A 13,396-nucleotide genomic window follows, 5' to 3' on the forward strand; every position below is an offset into this window, starting at 1 on the left:
ACCCAAACACGTAAACACAGTGATTTCTCTGGGAGATGCAGATATTTGCAAGGGCAGAATTTAGCTGTGAATGATGTAGATTGAGGGTGGTTTGAATTTGCAGAGGAAAAATCATTTGCGTTCTGTCAGTTAGGTGGGAGGAAAGAATGGTTTTCTAAATCCTGTCCATATGAGTTAACAAAATGAGTCACTGCTCAACAGTTAAAAAAAATTGATTTTGTTGCTTTTCTTTGTGACGTTCCTTGGCTTTGGCTCTCTTGTGATGTAGCTTTCATGTCTCAGTGTGACACCTCAGTGATTCAGATCTTGGAAGAAAAATTAGCCAGAATGATAGTAACATTTTTATATTAGTTTATAGCTTTGAGATGAACAGGGAAAAATATGCTTCACAGAATTACTGAAACTGTGGTTCATAGAATCAGCTTTGAGTAATTTTTTGCCATGGACAATCTTGCAACATCCTCTGGATATAACTTTTTCATGTTAAAAACCCAAATTTTTAGTCAATTTTCTTAAAAGAGTCAAGTTAATGATTTTCATTTGATGAAAGGCACGATGCAACTGTCACACAACCTCAGTAACCACCAGTAATGAGCTTTGCTGACAGGACAAGGGGTAATGGATATAAACTACAACACAGGAGGTTCCACTTCAAGGTGAGGAGGAACTTCTTCACTGTGAGGGTCACCAAGCACTGGAACAGGCTACCCAGAGAGGTTGTGGACTCTCCTTCTCTGGAGACTTTCAAAACCCATCTGGATGTGTTCCTGTGCGACCTGTGCTAGATTCTATGGTCCTGCTCTGGCAGTGAGGTTGGACTCGATGATATTCGGAGATCTCTTCCAACCCCTGTGATCCTGTGACAGAACATTCGCTATTCCTTCAAAAACTACCTCCAAGCAAAATCACAACTGAATTTGTATCCAAACAGTGCAATTATAAGTAAAGAATGATCCAGATGAGATCACTGAGGTAGCTTCTGTTCTTTAATTGAACAAGCCTCTTCTGAAATTACTGGATTACTTTATAATTTGAATTCAAGCTACATGTAAACCATTGTCTCCTATTTCTATGGGAATTTGCCATAATAGATAACGACACACTTGCATGTTGTTCTAGCTGTAGGGTGGCAAGAAAGTCACTAGATGTCTTGTACTTCTGAAATTAAGACTATCATCTGGGCACATAACTCAGCATTTTTAAAGCTACTTTTATGTACAGTTAAATAAAATGCAGCATACTTATTACAACTTTTATCCAACTTTATTTTGTCAGCTGTATTAGGAAATTATTTAAAAATTGATGAGAATTAAGATTATCTACAAACAGTCCATTAACACCTTTTCCCAACAGATTGAAGAGCTTACCAGCAACCTTCCACAGCTGCAGTCATTGTCTAGCAGTGCTTCTTCTGTGGAAAGTGTTGTCAGTTCAGAAACTGCAAGTCCCCCAAGCAAACGGAAGGTGGTAACCAAGGTCCAAGGAAGCGCCAGGAAGGCTTTGTTAAAATGGATACAGTACACAGCAGCAAAGTAAGTAACTTACAAATGAACTGAATTTACATACACAGTGCAAATGTTTTTTTTTCAGTTTCTGAACTCTCTCAATTGGTGGTTATTCTTTTGCTCTGTGTTTATGGAGCACCTCTCTGTGATCATATTCTTTTTGACAACTGAAGCTGCCAAATGTTACCAACATAACACAAGCAAGTAATAAATAGCAATTTGCATTAATTTGACAAGCAATCATATTTCATTGTTTCTGAATAATGAATAGGATTACCTTTGACAGAATGAGGAACTGAAAAGCGAATTAGATGTCTAAATGACAGTGTATTAGTCCTATTACCAAAAAACACTCCATGTGACAATGCAAGTCCTATATCCACTTAGCATTCCTCAGTGACAGTTTGTAAGGTTGCTAAGTTCTGGCACTTGCTATTGAAACACAGGTGATGAAAAATTATTAATGTTGGCTTGCAGTTTGGTGATACAAGGGACATATTGCTATAAAATTTGCCCTGATAGCTTCCACAATAAGAAAATAAAAATCAAATATTTAAAAGAATTTGATTTATTTGTTTGAATTTGGAATGACTGATATTTGAAGTGGTCAGTTATGTGCGAATTGTGGAGAGAAAATATCCAGTTATGGAATTGTGCTTCAGAGAAAAGAAATATAGTTGTAAAATTACAGCCCTTTCCCAGTTCTTCAATAAATAGGTAGAATATAGTAACTTACAGTCTAATTTGGCATTCTTTCTATTGCATTGTTGTCAATAAGAGACAGGTAACTGAAAGTGGTCAGCTACAATTTCCAGATGTAAACAAAGACAATACAAAGAAAGAGGTGCATTAATGAAGCTGTCAGCATTATTCTGAAGAGTAGGTGGAATGTGTTCAAAGAAGACAGGATGGTACACTTAGCCTTGCCATTGCAGCTTTTAAGGGCTGGCTCATTAAATTCAGTGAAGGTGTTTCACTGATGCCAGTGAGCTTTGAATGAAGCCTTCATTCAGAGGTAGTGTTGCAGTGAACCTCTCAATAGCAAGACTGCCTTAATGTGTGAGCATGTCCTCAAAGGAAGTCTGTGTGCTCAAAGTCAAGTCTTACAGGCTGTGGGCCACCATGCCTTTCAAAATTACTTTTAAAAGAAGCAGTCAGAAGTATGATTCAGTTCTGGTTACTTCCTCATTTTATATTTATTTGTGTTTATTTTTTAGTGGACAAGTAAGTGTCCTGGGTGCATGAAATTACAGTATCGCTTGTGCTTTTGATAAGAGTATAAAGAACTTCTTGTGTTACATTTTTATCTCAACAGCAGTCATGTCAATCTTTATGCTTTGATTTTTAAAATATAACCAATAAGTGGAATATTATTTTATTTATTTCCTTTTTTATTGTTGTTGTTTTGGGGTTTTGTTTGTTTTAGGGCTTTTTAATGATGCTGGTGTACCTAACTGAACTGCAGTAGTTCTAATGGAGGGAGATATTAAGTGCTTTGTAGTGAGGGAGTGGTGAACAGCGTTGCATACAGACACTGTGTGTCGTAGAAGAACTTTGAGAATCTTAGTAGACTTGACTTGTTCAAAATACCATTGGCTTATTGCCACCAGCAAGCCCACTGAAGACAAATCCAGTATATGTATAACAAAAAGCTTTTGGATCTTCATGAGCAGAAATTAAGTTATGCAGTGGATGCATGGAGCTGCGTATGGTAGCTGATTAGCTTTGCAGGAACAAGTGATATAGGTTTAACGGTGGGTAGCCATGGTCTTCTCTCATCTAGGCCTGATTTTATTGCATGTCACTTGTTTTTCTTTCATATTTTTTAGGCAAGTTGGAATTGAAATCAAAGATTTTGGACAAAGCTGGAGGAGTGGTGTTGCATTTCATTCCGTTATTCATGCTATCCGCCCAGATTTAGTAGACATGGAGAAAGTGAGGGAAAGATCAAATAGAGAAAACCTGGAAGAAGCCTTCACACTTGCAGAATCAGAACTAGGAATTCCAAGGCTCCTTGATCCAGAAGGTACCTAATGCAATGAAACCAATGAAAATAGTTGAACTGGTTGCATGAGTTAAATCATGTGCTAATTCATAGTATGTAGATACTTAAGCAGAATTTTATGCCACTTGTCTAAATAATTCACTATGTCCTATACTTGTCAGATGTGGATGTTGACAAGCCAGATGAAAAGTCTGTCATGACATATGTAGCCCAGTTTCTGAAGTATTATCCTGATCCTCATCATACAGTGACTGATGTGCAGGAGAATGATGTAAGTTTCTCTTGCATATACTATTCAAAAGAGTTTATCATGAGAGGGGCTTTATAAATGCATTTTACAGCTTTCTATGAGTTATTATGTTTCCTTTTGATGAGCAGTTCAAGTGAAAAGCAAACACAGTAAAAACTTTGAGTGATTAGCTGAGAATAAAGGAACCACTGTTGCAGATCTTTACTAGTTGATGTAGAAAATAGTTGATCCTGCGGAGATTTTCGTATTTCCAGCAGTAGGAGCCGCAAAACACAAACAATTATTATAGGTAGTAGCAAACCAATGGGTCCTAAGGTTCCCTATGAGTTTCTCAAGCATAACACCAATGAGATTGCAATATTTGTTACCTGAAGCAATACATCACTTCTGGTTTTGTCATACTGGGTTTCTGGGTAAGAACAAGAATAGCCCAAGAGATTGCTTAGGGCTTTTAGACTCAAGAAACTGTGACACAGATTTCTTTCTATTACACAGTGATATTTGACTATTTGCTCTAAGGAATTGGTTTCAGTAATAGTTGTGTTTTGGTCTTGGTTGGTTTGTTGGGGTTTTTTTTCCAGTTTTTTGGGTTGTGTATGCTCTAGTGCATTGGCTTTGCATTAGAGTGTTGTATTCAGTCATAATCATTTGGCATTACTCACTTTATAATCCTGATCATGTGCTTTCTTCATGGCAAATACAGGAAGAACTGCTGAGACAATCTGCCTAACCTCAGCACGAGAGAAAGAGGAAACATTTTTTATCTGTTTCTTTGCATTCCCTGTAGAGTTACAGAAGAGCTTTGTAAGGAATGAATCTTCTTCCTTATGGCTCTGTATGGCTAAAGTAGCTGTAGCTTTGCTGTCCATTTATTATAAAGGGGATTATTAATTACCCTTACAATAATAATAAACGATATGGCAAATTGGTATTAATAAAAATATTAGTAACCCTTTATTAGTATGAAAATTGCCAAAACTCGTTAAATAGGATCGTTGTATGGATGGAATATATATTTACAATGGGAATATACAGTCTTTGGGCAAAGTACAAACAATTCTATGCAAATTAGGAGGCAATAACGTGGAAAGAGAAGGTCCCTGAGAGCAGATAGCGCTCAATTACAATGGGGGAAGACTCAGTAAGGACCCTTACGCCAAAAGGGCAATGAATTAATTACTCACCGCTGATTTTAACCATGCAGGGGATGCTGTGGCTGCTGTGTTAGCAATGAAGTTTTGGGGCACTCTCGTAGGGCGCTGACATGGCAGACTGCTGGCGAGGAGAGTTTACCACATGGTCCCAGGCTGATCTGGCTTCAGCAGACGGCGGGCAGTTAACGACACTTCTCATAACAGGCGCTTGCTTGGTTCCTGGGTAAACTGAGGCACAGTACGATTCTAGTGGCAAGGGGAAGCAGGCTAGGCAGATCTGGCTTTTCTAGCCTCCTGGCTTCTCTGGTTTGCTGTGTATGGCTCATGGCTATATGCCAGGCTCTGGACCAGGCACTTGAGGCAGGGCAGGGCAACTCAAGGCAGCTTCTATGAGATGGGTCCAAGTATGCTTGAAAGCAAGGTTTGAGCAAGGCAAAGGTGAATACAAAGTCAGCCTATATATATACCTGGCCAGTGATCGATTGGTCCAGTGGGGCACTGAAGCTAACATGTAGCTGCCCAATGGAAAGGCGTTCTACCAGGCTATAACCATAAAAGGCAGAAATAAAGGCCTTGTCTCTGGGGGAGCGGTGGTCAACCTACGTGCTCTCACCCAGCTTGTTTAAACAGCTTGTTTACCAGACAGGCAGGAGTCCTGTCCCCTTTGTTCTTTTTCCACATTGCCCTGTCCTTCTGCGGGAAGGAGGGGAGAGAAAGGGACCTTGTCTAGACATCTTAAGGCCTGTCTGGGTTTGTACTGGGCCATGTCATGGCCCTACCATGACACCATTTTTCATTTTCCTTGCTGCAATATTGGTCTGAGGACATCCCTGTGCTGATGGCACAGCATCCCCACACTGAGCAATAGGGCTGCTGAAGCAGAGGGAATGAGCACTGAAGCTTCATCCTGTGGACCGTGGAAGGCTAAGGCAGTCCCATTGTCTCCATACCATGGCACACAATGCAGTTTCTACTGCAAACAGCCTCAGCCAGGTGTGCTGCCTGTGCTGGGCTTGCCTTTAAAGGATCAATCCCACACCGTCTCCTGAGGTTTACACAGAGATGATGCAGGACTCAGCCACTCTGTGCTCTTATGGTCTCTGGCTATACCCCCAGAGATAGGAGCTGTGAAAACTACTGAGTTGCTCAGAGAAGTGTTTCCATCTTTTCAGATATTCAAAAGCTGCCTGGACATGGCCCTGGGCAACTGACACTAGATGACCCTGCTTGAGCAGGGGATTTGGACTAAATGTCCTCCAGAGGTCCCTTTCACTATTCTGTGATTCACCAATTCTTTGATGATATTTAAGAGCATAGTTGATATGTTTTTATTTTTCTTTAATGAAATGGTGACAGCAGAGGTAATCTTGCAATGCAAGAGGAATGTTCTTTCCTAAATGGCATCATAGAAGAATGGAGGTTTAAATTAATTTTTTAAAAAATAAAAACAAATAGTTCTCATAAACAGATTTTCTTTTTTTAATTGACTTTCTGGACAACGCAAGCCATTTAAGTGTATTTTTAAAATAGCTCTCTACACCCATAATTATTCTAATATTTACCTTCCTTGAACAAATATAAAGGAGAGAGTACTTTTCTCAGTGCATAGTGTTGATAGTGAATCAGATGTGAGATATTTCTGTGACTATATAATCAGTTTAGATTGAAAATCCTTGTGTTTTTCAAGAAGTGTTGTCCACAGGTTCTGTTTTAGGTACAGAAACATAAGCCAAGATCAGACCAAACATGTAAGATTAGTTCACATCAAAATCTCTCTCTTGTGTTTTGTGGAAACCATGTAAGTGAATTGGATGCCTTTGTGATCACCATAGCTAACAGTGCAAGGTAGAACAGTATCTACTGCTTCTTTGTTCCTTCTTACTGACCTGGAGCATCCATGTCCATCATAAAGCTTTCCTTACAAACTTCTCATTATCTGGTTAGTTTAGTTATTTAGGAAAGGATTCATCCATCTTTAGGGATCTAAAAACTAATTACTTGCAACCAATCTGTAATCAGTGAGGGACAGGCACTATTCCAGATGACATCTTTCTTAAGATGGTGTCCTAAAACTGTCTTCTAGAAGTTTGTGTTGCATAGCATTACAACAGAGTTAAAGCTGACTCAGATTAATGCCTCCCTTAGGTAATGATAGATGAAATGTTGGCAGTTGATTAAAGCACATCTGGATTATTTTTTTTTTTTTTTGGTGACTGATATAATTCCCCCAGTTCTGTTCTGTAATCTTCTGAAGTCTACTATAAGGAACTATGTATCACAGAATGGTAGAATCCAGGTAGCTGGGAAAGATAACCTTACAAGACTCTTACCCTTAAACTCCTAGGGTACTCCTAATTTCTTGGTTTCCAAAAGTAGTTCTAGGGTGTATTCCATCTGACCTGTTAAGTGCATGTTGTAGAAGGAGATGAGTTGGGCAGTAGATGCTAGATGCAATTGTTTTTTGATCTCTGTCAAAAAGAACCAGAAGAGTGACTATCTCAGTTGCAGATGCTTACATTTAGTGAGAGAAATCCTACTGCAGAGTGGAGTCTGTCTGGGTGGGTTTTTTTGATGGTGGGAGGGAAGGACTTCTAATCCTCTGTCTTGGCCTTCCAGCCAACTTAGCTGCCACTATGTTTCCCCAAGATGTGTTGTCCACACATTCTCATTCATCTTACCTCCTGATGCAATACTCAGTTTATAAAGAATTTGCATTGGAAATTAAAGTAATGATTGAAGCTTATGCTTTATTTGTGGTCAAGAGGGAACAGAATTAAAAAAGATCTAGTATCTCATGCATGGGCCAGCTATGCACATGTATAAACATATGTAGTCAACACATCTCAAAGAATCACAATTATTCTAAGGTAAGTAACTAGTCATTTAGTGGAAATCAGATCTAATACAAAAACTGCTTCACTGGATAGGATACAGATACTTTATAGTATTTTAAGTACCGCTTGTATTCTTACACGTGATTCTTTTGTGCTCTCTGGACTTCTGCCTGCTTTGCTTTATTTTGTTCGACTTTTGTTTTGCTGCTTCTTTTCCAATTTGTTTCATGTTGCTAGGAACTTCAAGCAATCCCAACTTTTGTCATTTCTTTTATGAAATTTAAGGTAAGGGTAACATGCTGTAGAATAATTGCTTGAATTGGACCTTTCATGCTTGTTATGTTTTTTATCCTGCACTTATTTCACTTTAGATTTTGGGTGAGTTTATGTACGCTGATTTGGTTTCTTTACATTAATCTTTCCAAAAAGTCAAATAGACAAACATAATGATTCTAAGTCTGCTTTCTTACATGAGCTGATCATAACATCTTAATGCTTAATTTTGCAATTATTTTCACAAATATTATAGAAAAGCAAGTCAACTTTGCCATAATAAGTCTCTGACTATGCTTTTAGTTTTCTTAAGTATAGATATATGCATAAAAAATAGATTGATATTTCTGCTCATCTATTCTCATTTTAGATGGATATTTTTACGTGTCTTGAAGTTTATAGAGTAGATACTTGATTGTATATGTGATTGTGTAACTGGTGTCTGTGAACTGCGGGTTGGAAGGAGAGAACATTCATGTGAAATTAATTGTATGATATGCACTGATCCTTGTTTTCCCCCATAAATTATGGTGGTTTAAAAAAGTAAAATAGAATAATGCTTTGACTTTGAGTCTGGGCTGAAAATGTCATATATTTAAAATTTACTCCCTAGTCATATTGAAATTCATAAACACTTTTCCCTGATTACCTTCTTTGATGTCATTTGGCAGTTGTCATTTGGCAGTTGAGTGCTCCAGTTCAGTTCATTTCTGTAAATCAGTGGATATTCATACAATGATGTCGGGATGAGTACATTAAAATGCTGTTTGGAACTATCATGTAGAATAAAAAATACTGCATTAGTTAAACTGAAATAACTGTGATCAGAGATCAATAATCCTCATACTGAGTAAATCACAAATTATCCCTAAACTTTTCTTTGGCTTGTATTCTGATCTGTATGTTCCTTCAGATATGCAGGCTTTAGAAAATAATTTGCACGTATGTAAGAATATAGTTTTGTTATTTTTGTACTAAGAGTAAGAAGCACCGGGCACAAATGGAAATCTTATTTTAAGAATGATAGTTCATTAAAACTGTACAGTCTTGGTGAACAGGTTACTTTGTGTCTAAGAATCACAAAATGTTAGGGGTTGGAAGGAACCTCAAAAGGTCTTCTAGTCTAACCCCGCTGCCAGAGCAGGATAACATATAGACTAAGTCACATAGGAACACAAACAGATGGTTTTTCAATGTCTGCAGAGAAAGAGACTCCACAACCCACCCAGGGCAGCCTGTTCCAGAGTTCTGTTACCCTCACAGTGAAAAAGTTTTTCTTCATTTCACGTGGAATCTCCTGTGTCCCAGCTTGCACCCATTGCCCCTTGTCCTATCATTTGATGTGACTGAGAAGAGCCTATCTCCATCCTCCTGACATTCGCCTGTCACGTATAAACATTAAGGAGGTCACCCCATCAGTCCCCTCTTCAAGCTAAAGAGACCCAGCTCCTTCAGGATTTCCTTGTAAGGGAAGTGTTCCACTCTTTTCAGTACCTTTGTGGATCTGTGCTGTACTCTTTCAAGCAGTTGCCTGTCCTTCCTGAACCGAGGGACCCAAATCTGGACACAAAATTCCAGATACAGCCTCACCAGGGCAGAGTAGAAGGGGAGGAGAACCTCTCTCAACTTACTAATCACACCTCTTCTAAGACACCCCAGGATACCATTGGCTTTCTTGGCCACAAGGGTACATTGCTGGCTCATGGTCATCCTTCTCTTCACCAGGACCCCCAGGTCCTTTTCCCCTTCACTCCTCTCCAGCAGGTTAGTCCCCAACCTATACTGATACCTGGGGTTGTTCTTTCCCAGATGCAAGACTCTACACTTGCCCTTGTTGTATTTCCTTAAATTTCTCCAACTCTCCAACCTGTCCAGGTCTCACTGAATGGCAGCAGAGCCTTCAGGTGTGTCAACCACTCCCACCACTGTTATGTCATGAGCAAACTTGTGGACAATGCACTCTGTGCCCTCATCCTGGTCACTGATGAATATACTGAGTAGTACTGGTCCCAGTATCGACCCCTGAGGAACTCCACTAGATGCAGGCTTCCAACTAGACTCTGTCCCATTGACCACAACTCTGGCTTCTTTCCTTCAGCCAGTTCAGATGAAAGTGATTCTTTAATGTTGATTACACAAACTGAGACTTCAAAATGCTTTTGTTGGCAGGTTATGTACTCGAAACCTGTGAAAATGTAGGAATAAAGTGCAGATCATACATTGTTGCACACTGTGTTTAAGAGCATTCCATTAGGTAGTTGCTGAAGCACCTATGTCTTCTGCATTTAAACTTTTTTTTTTTAAGTATAAATAGCAAACATTACATCAAACTCAATGCCACTTGTTAACTTTTAATTTAATGTCAGAGACATGGTATGTGATTTAAGAGAGGTATGACTGTTCCTGTGCTCTTTAGATACTTTAGAGGTGTTCTTGATTCCTGTGATATTCTAGTTCAAAATTACTTGTTCAGACCCACTTTTAGACATTTTTAAGCTCCATTGACAGGAATTTCATAGAATACCTGTTTTGCACACGTTGCTGTATGAAGTTGTAGCCACAAAGATGCTTACCCTCGAGAGGTGATTCTCAGTGGTAATAACCTGCAGCACAGCCTTTTACAGAACTGAACATACAATGTGAACTACAAGTGCCACAACACTGTGTGTAGTATACTTACTCTCTTCCTGACATCAAGAATATCTTGCTTCAAGTTTCCGTTAGTAGGATTGTTGTAAGTCTTTGCATGCATTAGCAGGCATAGTTTAGTATTGCCTTTAATCAACTTCTTTCCCAGTGTAGAATCTTTTCTTAAAAGAAATTAGTTTCTTAAATGCAGTCAGTGGCTATTCCCCTTTATCACATAGTAAAATTTTTCTTCTGTCTTGCAATGCTTGACATTCATTTTGGGTAATTAACTCATGTGGTGTGGTATTGCATTTGTTTGCTCTGATAGTTCTGGTTTTGACAAATTTTACAGTAATAAGGTTACTTTGGTTTCAAAGAGTGGCTTCTCATTGGTTGGAACTTTGAGACAGACATATATCCTACTTGATTAGCCTACTTAACACAGTGCACAAAAACGTTTCTCTTGCCTGACAACCTTCTCATGTAGCATGTTCATAGACCTGAGATTTCCTGTTTGTATTCTTCTATTCACTGCCAAGCCACTGAATTCGGCAGAGAACTTACCAGCCCTGCAAATAGTGCCATGTCAGACTGAAATGTAAAACAAATAAGCTGTTCTTCAAATTCATAAAAATACATGGAAGGAAAAGAAGCTTAATAAAATTGGGGTTTCCTTTCTTTCTCTTCTCCCCTTGGAGCTTGATGTCAAGGATTGCCCTGAAGTCACTCAGAAAAGAACTTTTTTTTTTTTTTCCCCAGCAATAGCAGACTAGGTAAAAGATGATAAAATCCTTTCCTGTCTCAGCTTAATTAACTTCTACTGAAAACTGACTCTGCAAGTGTTTGGAAAGCTAAAATTAACTGTTGAGGTGTATATTCAAAGAACTTTGTGTTCATTTAACATTAGATGAGAACTGAAATTAGTATCTCTGACACTGCGATGCCCCAAATTGTTGTGATTTCACCACTGTAAGATTGAGCTCTCTTATACTCAAGAAGTGCTTTACAGTTAGACTGTATGTTGTTAAGTGAGGAGAGAATTAAGCCCAGATATTCTGTTGGCTTTCACTACAACTAATGCCCTTGACTGGCTAGAGAGATGTTAATTTGTGGACTATAGCTGACACCTCTCCTAATAGACTACAATTATTTTTGTGTGTGTGGCTGTACTAAATCATAGAGGGAAGACAGACTGATGCTGAGAGACCTAAAAGTGTGGGCAGAACAATTTGAAAGAGACTTAGCCCGAGCACAGGTGGCAGAAACAAGCTTACAGGAGAAATACCAGGTAAGCAATACAGAAAATTTTGTGTAAGACGTTATTGTCATCACTGTGTATAACATGTACTGCACTATTTTATGCAGTCTGTATGTATGCAAGTCAATATATTATAGCTTAAAGAAAGAAGGACACAAACTGTCTTGCCTTTTACTGGTGGAAGAATTCTCATGTCATCTCCAGCTTTGCCACATAGAGCAGTGCACAGATGGTTTCCCTAACACAGAGCTTTTTCTAGCAGCATGAAGAAGGACTGTCCTAGTTAGAAGTGAGCCTGTGTCTGTAACAGTCCTTCCACATCCTGCATAATATAGCTCTGATAGGAGGTAGGACTGAATGCTGAATGAGGTGACAGGTACAAAGGACAGGGCTTAGAGCATTTTTAGCCTCTCTCTCAAAGGTTAATATCTACACTGACAATATAAATTTTGGCCTAAATTTTCTCCTGAGGCTCAGCTCTTCTCTGAAATTAGCCACTCTCTGTCCCAAGTAGCATTTAATTTATATGCTAGTTTATCTGATATTGTTTCCTTTCATCTATTGTTCAAGCATTTGATAACTGAAGGGAAATACAGAAGTTCTACCTATATTTCCCTGGATGATTCTATAGTCTATTAAAACCTTTAATAAAATGCATTTCAGTGTAAATATACAACTTTACTGCTATTTCTCTTTAGAAGGAATAGGACTCTATTAGTAAAAAAAAAAGTGCTGTATGTTTTACTACTCCATAAATGTAGAATAATTTAATTCTTTGACTTTGTACTACATTGATTTCTTTTTCTCTTTTTGCAGTCATTTAAGCATTTCAGAGTACAATATGAGGTAAAAAGGAAGCAGATTGAACTTGCAACCCAGTCATTAAGGAAAGATGGAAAGTTATCACTTGATCAAGCTATGGTGAAACAGGCATGGGAGAGAGTTTCTTCCAGGGTAAGTTGAAAATTATTTCACTGTATGTTTTTAATTAAATAGAGGATGAGAATTTCAAATCATGTAGACACCTGTTTACTATTAATTTTATTAGACATTAGGAACCTAAAAACGGACCAACTTTCTAGCACTGTTGAATTACTTTGCATACGTTTTGACATTTACTGCGCTGTTTAAGATTGCTCAAAAATAGAATATGAACTTTAAGAAAAGGACTGTGCTTTGAGATTTCCTCTGTTTGAAAGTGTTAGCAGTGCTTAGCCAAGCTCAAAACATTGTTGATAAAATAATGCACAGTGCTCCTTTGAAATGCAATTTTAATGTCAATTCCCAGTTACCTTAAAAATTGTAATATAATGTTTTTTAATATAACTTTTAGAAAAACAGTGTAATGCTGAATATGTTATCATTAAATGAGGCTTTACTGCTATTTTTTACCTTGTGGCAATAGTAAAAAATTAATATTAGTATGATAGTAATCTCATAGTAATTGAATGAAAAATCCCAAGCATTTTATTCCCTAATAAGTTATTAA

At 38.1% G+C, this 13,396-nt stretch overlaps 1 protein-coding gene across 1 annotated transcript in view; it reads left to right on the forward strand.

The window, feature by feature from the left end:
• Positions 1-13,396, forward strand: part of SYNE1 (spectrin repeat containing nuclear envelope protein 1) — a 295,201-nt gene that overhangs the window by 56,450 nt on the left and 225,355 nt on the right. Inside the window, exons 6-11 of the mRNA XM_054395242.1 lie at positions 1,354-1,532; positions 3,335-3,531; positions 3,672-3,781; positions 7,986-8,033; positions 11,830-11,937; positions 12,724-12,861. Of these exons, the coding sequence (XP_054251217.1) occupies positions 1,354-1,532; positions 3,335-3,531; positions 3,672-3,781; positions 7,986-8,033; positions 11,830-11,937; positions 12,724-12,861 (780 nt within the window). The remainder of the gene's footprint in view (positions 1-1,353; positions 1,533-3,334; positions 3,532-3,671; positions 3,782-7,985; positions 8,034-11,829; positions 11,938-12,723; positions 12,862-13,396) is intronic.

This window comes from Indicator indicator, chromosome 2 (genome assembly GCF_027791375.1).
Source record: "Indicator indicator isolate 239-I01 chromosome 2, UM_Iind_1.1, whole genome shotgun sequence".
NCBI classification, from domain to species: Eukaryota; Metazoa; Chordata; class Aves; order Piciformes; family Indicatoridae; genus Indicator; species Indicator indicator.